Source organism: Petaurus breviceps, unplaced genomic scaffold, assembly GCF_028583685.1.
Source record: "Petaurus breviceps papuanus isolate PSGF00001 unplaced genomic scaffold, PetGlider_PUasm1.0 90692, whole genome shotgun sequence".
Lineage (NCBI taxonomy): Eukaryota > Metazoa > Chordata > Mammalia > Diprotodontia > Petauridae > Petaurus > Petaurus breviceps.
Genome location: NW_027187313.1, coordinates 8,873,230 through 8,886,731, shown reverse-complemented (window position 1 = coordinate 8,886,731; position 13,502 = coordinate 8,873,230). Strand labels below are relative to the sequence as shown.

Below are 13,502 nucleotides of genomic sequence, written 5' to 3'. Positions count from 1 at the left end.
AGAAGAAACGCTGCAAATATAAAACTGAAAAAATTGAGACTGTTAAGCCAGCTGACACATCGCATCCTATAGCCAACGGAGACATCAAAGGAAGGAAGCCCTTTACGAACCAGAGAGATTTCTCTAATATGGGGGAGGTTTATCACTCTTCTTATAAGGGCCCTCCATCTGAAGGAAGCTCAGAAACTTCCTCACAGTCAGAGGAATCCTATTTCTGTGGCATTTCAGCTTGCACAAGTTTGTGTAATGGACAGACCCAGAAAACAAAAACTGAGAAGAGGGCTTTAAAGCGAAGGCGTTCTAGAGTTCAAGACCAAGGAAAGTTGATAAAAACACTCATTCAGACTAAGTCAGGTTCGATGCCGAGCCTGCATGACCTCATCAAAGGAAACAAGGAGATCACGGTGGGAACATTTGGTGTCACAGCAGTATCAGGACACATCTAAAACTAGCTGAATTTTTTCATACTGGAGACTTTTGTTGTTCACTGAAGAAGTCTGTGGTATTTGAAGGGGCTGGGGGGTGGGTTAGGGAGGCATTAAAAACTAATGGGAAAAGGATTCAGAAATTACGATTTCTGCCTTTTTAAGTAGATGGGATTGTGTCAATCTTGGTTAATGAGCTGCAGTTTTATAAGGCTGATCACTTCCTACCTGGACAATGGGAGACATTTTATAAAGATGTTTTTTCACAGGTTAACTACTGGGGCAAAGGTAACTTGGAAACCCAGTTCCTTGGGTAGAATAGGAATGAAAGCCTAATGCTCTTCCTTCAGCTTTGTTCCTATTTCTTGCACCTTCCCATATTTATGTGCCTTGTGTCTATTTATAATGCCACTGGAAGAAGAGAGAGAAAGAGAAATGTGTTTCTGTCATCTGATTTCTTTGGTAACATAAGCTCTTTTGAAGCTGTAAACACTACATTGCTCTTACAAGGGGCCTGTGCCTGAAGTTCAGCCTGTACATGTATGTTGGGCAGTGAAGATCAGATGAGACTTGCCTAGAAGATCTCTGTGTAGCAAACTCACCAAGGAATATAAAAGACTTGCAGGGCCGGAAAGCCTGTTCTCTGAGGGGGATTGTGATGCTGTTAATGGTGTTTTCATTTACTTGATTTAGAATGAATTCATTTATCCTTGGGAGTTGAATGATATAAACATAAAGTGGACCACCTTGAACTTTGAAGATGACCATTATTCCCAAACTAATCTTTTTATAGATTTACCTTAAGAATATTTAATTACCATTATGGGTACTCATTGGCTACATTTGAATTCTGATTGAACACAAATCCTTTGAAACACGCAAAATTTGGAGAAGTACATTTTGGCAAAGAAAAAAAAGAAGCAACTCGTGACCAGTAATACTGTAAAATTATATTATCAGTGCAGAGTCCAAATGTAAACAGGCATGCCAGTGAGTTTGCCAATCTTTGTCTAAATGGTCAAGACTGAATGAATTATTCCATAATGTGTTTGCTTTAGTATTGGCTACAAATGTGCAGGGCAGGATGTTTGGATGTGTGTGGTTTTTGTCTGTTTTCATACTTTTTCTTTTTTTAATTTTGGCAGCGATTGTATACTTGGATTACAATTATTCCATGGGGGGTGAGAATGTGCAATGGTGAGTGAAGTTTGGAGAAAACATTTTTTTTTTCTTTTTGTGTTGAGAGGTCTAACAGCATCATGTTCCTTGTAAGGCTGTTATAACTTATTGAGCACTTTTAGTAATGTCCTTTCTAAAAACTGATCTGATGCCTTTTCTGGGTATTATATGTAATGTGACTTATTTAAAGCCTTTAATTTTTTTTTTTTTTTGCTGCTTTCATGTTAGTTTACCAGTACTTTTTGGGTGATATAGTTTTTGTTGGTCAGTCTGCACATTTAGCCATTCAGAGCAAGAGGGCCTAAGTTTTATAATAATTTCAGTGAATTGAGGTCCAAATTAGAATGAGGTAGGATTGGGAAAATAATATCATCTGAGTGCAGCATTCAACATTGTGGAAAGAAGACTTATGTAACTACAGAGCTGTAGTGCCATTAGAAACTGTGAATTTCCAAATAAATCTGAACACTTGTCTTTATTAATTTAATGGCTTTTCTTCTTTTTGTTAAGAGAAATTCACAATCTCATTATTGATCTGTAACTTTGAATTTTTAAGTTAAATACCCCCTACATTCATTCTGCTAGACATTTATGTGGATTGTATATAAATGGTTGGTGCTAATCTGACTTAATAACGATTTAAAGTTTTCTATTATTAAGCTAACATTCTCATTTTATTTGATCCTTATGTATTTTCTTCTTCCTACACTGGCTTCTATAGGGACATTTTAAACTTTACATATTTAATAAGAAAATAACTTTATTTAATTCTAGGTCTGCTTTTTTCTGTTATGTCAAATTTTTAGTAACATGAAATGAAAGATATTGGTTACCAAACCTTTAAGATGTGAATATAACAAAAGAAACTCTCTAATAGTATATTATTTGAGTTATAACTCAACACATGCAAGTTTTTCTCTTTCTCTGCTTGGTATTTCACTGCTCATATGACTGATTAGTAAAAGTCAGGTAAAAGTCAAGTAGAAGACCCTGTGGGGTACTGGAAAGAACACTGGCTTAGAAGTCAGAGGCCTTACTTCATATCCAGTTTCCATCACCATGTGACGTTGGACAGGATTATTGACCAAGATGAATGGCTTTTGAGGTCCCTTCTAGCTCTGAATTTATAATTCTATTAGGCACTCAGACACTAATGATAAGGTTACCTTTCAAAAGTCAAGGTGGTTGAATTAGTTGTAGAAATTCAGCTATACCGTTTTGCCAAGTCAATACTAACAGCCCTGATAATTTCGGTAACCTTATGTTTCCCTAGAGACACAATCAGATCATTTACAGTTAAGCACACTTCTGGACTGCGCTGGAACTAAACACCAAATACTGAAGCTGTTACTCAATTGCAGGGTCATTTTTTGCCACATAGAGGCACATGCACATTCAGGGATGCTGGGTTTTTACTTGTAATAGCAATTCTTTGGGAGTTGTTTTGAAGTACCTTTTTAAAAGTTCATGTGAACAACCTGGTAATTGTTTTTAGTTTTCTAAAGTGTTCTGATAGTGTTCAATAAAGTGTCAGGTAATCCCTATATTATTTGAGGATTACAGAATGATTTAACAGCATGTACTGTTTCCTATAGTTCCTTTTTTTTTTAACTATATAAAACAACATTTGGAACTCTCAGTAGATTAAGGAGATGGAGAAAGTGAAGGAAATATTGGGTCAACCCTTATTTTTGTTCACTATTATAACTAAGTTTTGGTTGCTTATTAAAATATATAGTTAAGAGAATTCAAGAACCGTATTGGAATTTTAAAGAAATAAAAAACTGTAATCTTATACTACATTCTCCTCCAGTATAAAAGTGTGCATGTATGCATACATAGATATATACATTCATAATAGTCCTTCTTAGATAGCATGATCTTTTAGCCACTAATGGGGGACACCCTTTGGGGAGTCTATATTATACAACATTTACATGAGACAGAAGAATTGTTCTTTGTTAAGACCTTGAAGCATGACTGAAAAACCAGTATCAGATGGTTAAAAAGAGAAACTTAAGGATTCTGCTGTTGTCATTTGCCCCCTCCTACTTTAAAAAATGTTTTTTCGATGGGAGAAACAACCACCATCAATAACAAACAATAAGCTCCTACTATAGAATTTTGAAAATATCGTCTAAGGAGAGGTTTGATTGTCTCTACTTGCTGCAGGGAAATTTACTGAGAGAAGGAAAAACTATTCACTCAAGCTTCAAGCTTCCTTAAGATTATTATTTAAAGAGAATGAGGCAGGGAAAAATAGGACCTCAGAGTTGGAAGGGATATTATCAGCTCTCTATCCTGTCTCTACCAATATATCTATCAGAAATCTCTCCAAACGATACTGGATAAGTGACCATTTAGCTTTTGTTTAAAGACCTCTAGTGAGGGAGAATCCACTTTTCCTCCAGGATGCCTTTTTCACTTTTGGATAACTTTTTTTTTTTTAATTAAAAAATTTTTTTTTGGAAATACTTACCTATATTTGCTTCCTTGAAGCTTTCACTTTGTTTTGCTCTTTAGGACCAAACAAAGTAAGTCTAATTTCTCTTCCACATGATATCTCTTTAGGTACTTGAAGACTGTTACCATGTTCCTCATTGATACTTCAGGGTAAACATCTCTGGTTCCATCAGCTGGTTCTTATGACATAAACTTAGAACCTTCTCCTATTGGTTTTCCTCCACTGAGTGTTCCACAATATTTACTAAAATGCATCACACACAACTGAACTCAGTATTAAGGCAGAAGATGGTAGGACTCAATTCCAGGAAGACCCTTGCCTTTCTCTTGGTGCAACTTTTGCCTTTTGGTTGACATATTCCACTGTTGACTCATTGAACACTCACCATGTGTGTGTGTGTGTATGTGTGTGTATGTATATAGATGACATTGCTTTTATATTCCTATTCATTTTACTATTTTCATTTTATTGTATTTAGCTTAATTTTCTAACTTGTATGCTTTCTTTTTTACCCTAACTTATTATGCAGTGTGTTTATGAAACTTTAAATTGTATCTTTATATCTCTAAGCTTTGTTACTTTAAGCTTTGTATCACTTAGCTGTTAAGGACCCCTTATACACCTTTATCCAAGTTGTTAATAAAAATGTAAGTGATCATGGCCCTCTACCCTTGGCAGAAGACTATGCCCAAATCCCAGAGCCACTCCAATGGAAACCTTCCAAGTTAGTATCTAGCTACTCCTTGGGTCATGCCATTTAATTGGTTCTTAATCCATCTAGTTGTACCTTCACTAAACCATATCTTTCAGGTTCCCCCCCCCCTTCCCCCTTCCAAAATAGCTTAATAGATTTTTTTCAAATATTTTATTAAAATCTAGGTAAACCTTATCTATAGCAGCATTACTTTATTAATCTAGACCCAAAAACATCTGTTTTAAAAAATAAGCTAAGTTTGGCGCAATCTATTCTCAAGGAAGCTATACTGCCTTTTTGTCATTCTTATCTAAATGTTCACCATCAATGCATTCTAGGATTTTTCCAGAAATTTAGAAGTTGAGTTCCTTGGCCTACAATGTGCAGGTTCCCATTTCCTTCCCTTTCTCAACAGTTTGGGCATTTGCCCTTGCCTCATCTTCTATTCTCCCAATATTTTGCAGGTGTCACTGACCCTAGCCAGCAATTAGATCTGTCAGTTTTCAGTCCTAGTCATTTGGAATAGGTGATTTGAACTCATCAAGGGCAACAACATTATCTCTTTCTCCATACTTGGCTTTGATTTCAACATTCTGTTAACATTTTTGTTCAGTTCTTTCCAGTCCAAGTAGATGCTTTGGTCCTTCTTTGATTCTCAGTTTTTCCTTATTGTGACTAAGAATGACAACAACAAACCCTTTTTGCTGATTAGTTTTCTGTCAGCCTCAGCTCATTTTGGCCTTTATTTTAAAAAAGATCAGAATTTCCAAGTTAGAAAGGACTTCAGCAATCAATATATCCAATCCCTAGAAAAGAATTGCCACTACAATTTACATGGTTTGGTCATTAATCCTCTGCTTAAAAGATTTCCTTTGAGGGAAAACCTTCCATATTTCAAGGTAGCCCATTCCATTTTTGAGCTTCTCTCATTGTTAAGATATTCTTGCTATCAAGTCTAAATTCTTCTATTTGCACCTTCTACCCATTCATTGGTTCTTGTTTGGCCCTCTTGAGCCAAAGGGAGCAAATCTAATACATCTTTATCATGACAGCCCTTCAAATGCTGAATCATAATTAATATATCCCTAAGTCTTGTCTTTTGGTAGTTCAGTGCAGCCTATGGACCCCATATCAGCATATTTTTAACTTTTTCTTCTACTTTTTTTTTTTTGGAGGAGGAAGGCAAGGCAATTGGGGTTAAGTGACTTGTCCAAGGTCACACAGCTAGTAAGAGTGTCAAATGTCTGAGGCTGAATTTGAGCAGAGGTCCTCCTGAATCCAGGGCCAATGCTCTATTCACTGCACCACCTAGCTGCCTCTAGTGTATTTTTAAATGCATAAATAAAATATAGAAGATTACTAAGGAAACCAATTACCTTGAATTAGAGTTAACAGGTTTTGTGTTTTGTTTTTTTTTTTTAAAGTTCACAAGCCCCAGGTTAAAAAACTGTTCTAGGCATTACCAAGTTTATCAATGTCATTGGACCCTGTGGTGTCCAGAACAGCATAACACTCCAAATGTCTGATAGGAGGAAAAGACTGTGGGGCTATATTACCTCCATATTCCAGGAAGCAGTGGCAATCTTTCAGTATCAAAATGCTGACTCATTGAGCTCACTGAAAACACCAGAACTTTTTCAGTTTTGTCAAACTATCCCTACAAGATCTTGTACTTGTAAAGTTGAGGTTTGTTTTTTTTAATTCTTGTTTAAACTTTACATTTATCCCTATTAAATTGCGTCTTACTAGATTCAGCCTGATGAGCTAGCCTGTCATGGTCTTTTTAGATCCTTACTGTTATCCATGTCAGTGTGTCAGGGGTGAGGAACCTGCAGTCTTGAGGCCACATGTGGCCCTCTAGGTAGGTCCAAAAAAAATTGTGTGATAGGTTATCTTTGCTTTGCTAAAATCTAGATGAACATAGCTCTGCCAGTTAAGTAACCCTATCCAAAGAAGGAAATAAGGTTAGTCTGGCATGAGCTGTTCTCGATGAAGTGACTCTTTGATCATGACTTTCTCTTCTTTCATTCATATGATGTACTCAAATTTTTCTCAGTTTGCCAGTTTATAGTTTGTATAGTCTAAGCTCTTTTTTGAAAATCAGGACATTTGCCCCTCTCTCAGGCTGCAGAACACTTTTTAGATATCACTGATAGTGACTGTCATCTCTTCTGCAAGTTATATCAGTCCCTGAAGATGGGACTCACCTGAACCAAGTGAGCTGAGCTCATCAAGGACAGCTCCTTGTTCTCATGACCATCTATTTATATTGAGTGTCAGAAAGTGTGTACAGATAGTAGTTGAGCAGCTTTACCTTCTTGCAGTTTTCAGTTATCATGATCTTGTCTACCACCAGCAGACATTACTTCTTTAATTCTCCCTTTCCCCCCACCAATTTTTTTTAAAAAGCTCTTTTTTGTTCTTTCTTCATCAGTCTCAGCTCATTCTGAGCTGTGAGCAGCTCTGACCCTATTCATTCATGTGTTACTGTATTTAACCTGTTAGCTCTCCCTGCTGTTCTCCTATGTATCTTTTTTAAATATTAAGTTTGTTGGTCCCTATACCATACATCCAGTCTTTCTGTGGTCAGTTACTTTTTTTTTCTTCATTAGAATTGTTTCCCTTTGTGTCCTCAGAATTGCTTCAGTTTTCTATCCCTCCTGGATAAACTTCTCTTGGAGAACTTTAGGTCATGAGAATCCTTCCTGACCTGCTGAACCCTTTGATATTTGCTCTCCCAAAATCCAAGGTGAATGTCAAACTCTGCCTGACTCACCCTTCCCTTATCATTAAATTCTAAAATATAGAATCTCTTTCCCTATGCTTCCCATTATTTTTGCCCCAGTAACCATTTTCTTCCTAATGAATGAAAATAAGATCTCCAGAAAGAACTTTAACCTTGTTTTTTTTTCACATTTTGAAGAATGAAATTACATTATTATTAAAACAAGTTGAGACATTCTTATTGGTTCTGCTTTGGAGGGAGAGAGGGGAAAAAGAGAGAGAGGGGGCAAATGTCTGAATTATTGAATCTCCAAAACTCTGATGGGCTTGTCATTGTTTCCTGAATTACTAGTGTTTTCCTTCTTTCTGTTTCTAGTATTTATATGGATATTCCAGTGACAAAATCAAGTCAGTTTCTGCCTCTGTTGATTATCATTCAAATGCTCTCCATCCAAATGCTTCTCCCCTCTGGTTTCTGAATTTTTTTTCCTGAGTATACCTTCTTAACATGTGATGGCACCTCTCCTCTTTTTGCTCAGTCTATTTTTTTTTTCCTAAAGTATAATCTAGGAACACATTCCAGCTCCTTTTTGTGTTATGTTTTTATTTTTAGGACATAAGATCTTTGAGAGTAGGAGGGCTGTCTTTTTTTCTTGTAAGTGTATCCCCAGCCCTTACTTAGCATAGTGTCTAGGCTCCCAAAAGGTTATAGGTTCCCAAAGTGGGCAATACTGCCCCCAAGGGGGCACTGGAACAATCCAGGGGTAGTAGCGTTGGTTGTAATTAGGGGTGCATTGCATAAAAGTAAGAGGGCAAAAGAAGCATAAGGAAAGAAGAGAAGAAAATTTTGAAAAACCATTCGTACACGATTCATCCGTTTGAGTTCAAGTCATAGTGATTACATTATTTTCCCAATAAGCACACAAAATGCAAGTTATAACCAATCAGTGGTCAAGTCCATCAACATGTCTTAACAAGCAAGTGTTGGCAGGCAAGCTTGTTGTGCATCATGGGGAAGTCCCGCATGCATCAGCAGGAATATGTGTGTATAATGACTTGTTTACAACATGATAGTATACAGTTACATGATGCGATATTGTATCATCAAAATTTCAATTTAGGAAAACCACAATTTTACAATTATTAAATTTAAGAATCTTAATTAAAATTCTGTTTTCAGAGAATGTGCCTTGGGAGGACCTTTTAAATCATTCACCTGTTAACTTGCTGAGACTATACCTGCTCCTTTCATCCCACCTCCTTTTCACCTTTTGACCTAAAATCAGTAATTTTATCAATTTACCATTGCCTCAGGAAAGGACATATTAATACACTGATGGCAAGGTGGAAAATAGCTGAGTTGATTAGCATGCAAGATGTGTGGCTGACGTGGAGCAGAGGAGTTGGTTGTGAGAATTGAGTAGATTGAAAAAAATTATGGAATTAGGGCATTTGAGGAAATTATGCATACTGAAGTCCTATAGTTTGGGGGCAGGAATTGTGGAAAGACCATGAGTTTGGCACTGGCCCCAAGGAAGGAAGGCAAATGTTGTTGGGCCTAATAGCTAATGGCCATCAGGATCTTGATTGGGTGACAAATTTGGATAGCACGAACTTCAAAAGAGGAAAGTGATGGTGGGAGAGAGAATCTGTAAGTACAAGCAAAGAGCCACCCTTGCCAGTATTGGTTGCCTTTGCCTGCAGTCTCAGATGAATAGGCCCTTCTTGGCAAAGCTAACCACTCTAGCTATGCCCATGATCCCAATCACCTCCCATCAAATTATCTCCACTATCATCCCCACACTCTCTTCAGTCTCTTGCCCATTTACTGGTTTCTTAACTGCTCTTCTCAAGCAAGATCATGTCCATCTATCCTTATTAGCTGTCATGTGATATTTCTATACCAGCTAAACAAACTCTTGGAGAGTTGTTGACAACTTCCTCTCTTTTCACTCACTTCAATCACCTTTTGCAACTGACTTCAATGTCAGCTGAAACTACCATCTCCAAAGTTACCAAATCTAAGCATCCTTTATCTCTGCAACATTTGACACTGTTGATCACCTCTTTCTAAATACTCTCTCCTCTCTAGGTCTTCCCGGTACCTCTTTTTCCTAGTTTTTCTCCTTCCTGCCCGATGCCTTGCTCAGTCTTTTGGATCTTCCTCCAGGTCATGCCTATTGACTGACTGTATCCCCAAGGCTCTGTCCTGGGCCCTTTTTTCTCTCTATGTTATCTTGCTCGGTGACTTCATCAGCTCCCATGGGTTTGGTTATCATCTCTTGTGATTCCCAAATCTTTAACCCACCACAATCTCTATGCTGCTATAATCACAGATCTTCAATTGTCTCTTGAACATCTCAAGTTGGATTTCCTATTGGTGCCTTCACAGTCAAAATGTTCAAAACCAAGTTTATTTTTCCTCCCCATTTCTAAATTCCTCTTTTATTTTCAAGGGTATCATCATACTCCCCATTACTCAACCTGAGCATCTTCCTTGAGTGCTTCCTCCCTCCACATATCCAGTCTATTGTCAGATCTTGTCATTTTTACTGATATCACCACTCCTCTGGACTAGGTGACAGCTTTCAATTGGTCTCTGCTTCATCTCTCCCTACTCCAGTCCGTTTACCACTCAGCTGCCAAGTGATTTTTCTAAAGCATAGATCTAATCATAGTACACACACACGTGCATACACACACACATATCCATGCACACACACTTGTGCTCATCGAACTCCAGTAGTTCCCAGTTACCTCCAGGATTAACTATAAAATACTGTTTGGCATCTAGAGCTCTTTACAACCTGGCTCCTTCCTAGCCTTCCAGCTCCTTACATACCTTACAATCCAGTTAAACTAGCCTGCTTGTCCCTCAGTGAGGACATGCCGCCTTCTCTCTTTTTGGCTTTGCACTGGAATGCTCTGTCCCCTCACTTTCATCTCTAAATTTCTCTGGCTCCTTTCAGGACTCAACTCAATTTGCCCCCTCTGCAGGAGACCTTTCCTGATCACTTCAGTTGCTAAGAGCTTTCCCCTTTCAAATTAATGTTATCTGTTCTATGTATCTTGTCTGTACCTAGTTATTTACATATTGTCTTCCTCATTAGATTGTGAGGTCTGTGAGGTCAGGAATTGTATTTTGATTTTTTTTTTTTTGGTTCCTAGCACTTTCCTAAATTGAAATTTTGATGATACAATATCGCATCATGTAACTGTATACTATCATGTTGTAAACAAGTCATTATACACACATATTCCTCCTGATGCATGCTGGACTTCCATATGAATGCACATGGACAGGACCAGAGACAGAGGAGTCAGAAAGCACAGCTCTGATCAGCCACTAGGAGTGACCATCATTGAGAAGACTGTTACCTGTAGAGAAAGTGCTGCCCAGCACTGGTAAAAGGGAATCTCCTCACCTAGGATTCTCAAAACCAGAGAAATTAGTAGTGAAATCCAGCCTCAATCCCTATCCCTTTGCTGCCTGACAATAACCTTGTGAAGTAGGTGATCCAACTCATATTAGAGGCAATATCTGACTTCAGATCTGGTTTTGAATCTAAATGTGGCACTTTATTCATTATCCTGTGTAGCTTCTCACATGATTCTTTGTCACATACTCAGAACATACACACACATTGCACACACGTGCTCGCGTGCACACATGCAACGGGTGAGCTATAAAAGAAATGAGAAAGACTATGTATGTAATGTGGAGCTTGGTGATGAACAGGAGTACAAAGTAACCAGTAAACAGGACTTATGTTTATGATGCAGAGGCATCAGCTACCTAAAGCTACTCATGACAAGACAGGAGGTCCCCACTGCCAATTTCATTCCCCATCCTAGAGAGGTCACTTAGAGTCTGTGCATTCAGTTGTTCAGCAGTGGGGCCAGGTCATTTTCTTAGGGCTGATTAGGACTGGGAAACCAAGGGGTATCATGAGATATGGCCCCATGAAACAAAATGACAGCTTAATTTCTGTGTTTTTTTGTTTGCTTTTGGTTTTGGCTTTTTTTTTTTTCAGGGCTACTTGAACACATGTTCCGCTGCACCCTGGAACAGTTCAGACCACAAAGTGCCATGAGCACATCAGCAAGCCATTCTCTCCTCTTTGGAAATCCTGAGTTTCAGGCTGTCTCAGAGGGACTCAACTCAGCCAACCTAGAAGGAAAAGCCATTGGATGGAATGCACAGGTGGTAGAGGAATTTGAAAGTCACTTGTACCCTATCCTTTAATGGTGGGGAGAGGCTGGGAGGAGGGGAAACATCAGTACTTTGTAAGTGAAGGGAATTGACTGTGCCCACAGCCATTTCCTCTTTCTGATGAGCAGGCTGAACTGCTGCTGGGTTTGTTAGAAAGCATGGAAGATTCCAGATGGCTAGGTGGTAATAAAAAACATCAGTAACCAGAGACAAGCCGCAAATTGGGTTCACAATTCCTTTTGAGTTTCAAGGTGATATTGTCTATTCAACATTAGCTTCAAAGCACAGCTTTAGCACCTCAAGAAAATTCTGTATGACCTAAATCAGAGGCATCAAATGAATATCCCATGGTAGTAGAACTGAACCAGGTTAAAATGTAATTGGGGAATATTTACCAAAATAAACAAAAATACAATAAAATAAAGACATTTTAAAAATAAGTCAATATGCAGCTTGCAAGGAAACCTTGTATGTGATTTAGTGGTCCCTCCACAATTTCTATTCGAGTTTGACACCCTGGCCTAGATGACCCAGGAGATTTATATACTTATGGTCCTATGATCTGTGAAATGTTTCATGAATGAAAACCAGCTAAAAGACCTTAAGAAAACGTACAAACTTAAGTGACTGTAATATTACCTTGTATGGTCAACTTTTAACAAGTTTCATTGATGCTTTCTGTTTTTTTGCATCACATAATCTGTTCTTTACAATACTGCCTTTTCTTCTCTTCCTCCTTCTATGCCTTGTAACAAAGCATGGTAACTGTACCTAGAACAATCATCAGTAGTCATTCCCTAGGTGACTCAGCACTGATGGCTCTGGAATCAGTGCTAGCCATGGCACTTAATCTGAATCCAACTAACTTAGAGTGTTTTCATTTGCATTAAGATCATTATATCATTTTGCTGGCTCTAATTCTTTCATCCTCTGTCATTTCATAAAAGTCTCATAGCCAACGTTTCTTATGATGACATAATATTACCATGATATGTTCAATCATTACCCACTTGAGGGACGCCCACTTTATTTCCATGTTTTTGCTATTTGTGGTCTTAAGTTGAGGATGTTGGGTCCCTATTACTCATCTGGAGTAAGGGTCATACTGTGTTCTATGCTAAGCTGCCTCCTGAATAGGTCTCTCAGAAACTCATTCTGTTCTAGCACACTAAGATAGGTATTTGCGAAATATTTTCTTCTATATTCCTCCCTCCCAGAAATATTTTCTTCTATAGTCTTTCCTCCCAGAACATTTGCCTGTAACTCAAGCAGCTGTGGGCAGGCTCCCCTCCTCATCCTCATCCCCTCTGGTTGGATTGACTCCTTCTCTAACTCTTGACCCTTGGTTGTCCATTGGCCTCTGTAGAGGAGGGGACTGGTCAGCTGTTCACTGAAAACAGACAAGTGTGTACTGCTGTAAGAGAATCCCCACCTCTCCTCTGCTTCTGAGTAAGTCACGTACTAAAGTTGTCAGGGAGAGAGATGGGGAGGAAAAAAGCTGGAATTAGAGCTTAACATCAAAACGGGGAAATATAGAACCTGTATTTTAGAAGAGAAAGTGTGCCTGGAGAAAGAGCTCCATGGGTAGAACTAGGCATCTTCAAGGAAGTGTCTTGAAATTCAAAGTTGTTTCCTGAAGAATTGAGAAACATAGTGGGAAGTGATAAGGGAAAAAGATGGTCAGGAGGGGTTTCATGTTCTCACATCCCAACTTCAGTGGAATGTTAGTAGGTGGGGACAGACTATTTCTTAACTGCTATTTAACATATATGAAAGGGCCTTTTTTTTTTTCCGCCTAGAAAG

At 38.2% G+C, this 13,502-nt stretch overlaps 1 protein-coding gene across 5 annotated transcripts in view; it reads left to right on the top strand.

Annotated features, from left to right (window-relative positions):
• The window catches only part of SUCO (SUN domain containing ossification factor), a 114,086-nt gene extending 112,000 nt beyond the window's left edge, over window positions 1-2,086 (top strand). For all 5 annotated transcript variants that reach the window (XM_069065576.1, XM_069065575.1, XM_069065574.1 and 2 more), the window contains one exon: window positions 3-2,086. In XM_069065576.1, the coding sequence (XP_068921677.1) occupies window positions 3-446 (444 nt within the window). In that variant the 3' untranslated portion in view covers window positions 447-2,086. The remainder of the gene's footprint in view (window positions 1-2) is intronic.
• Window positions 2,087-13,502: the final 11,416 nt, after the last annotated feature.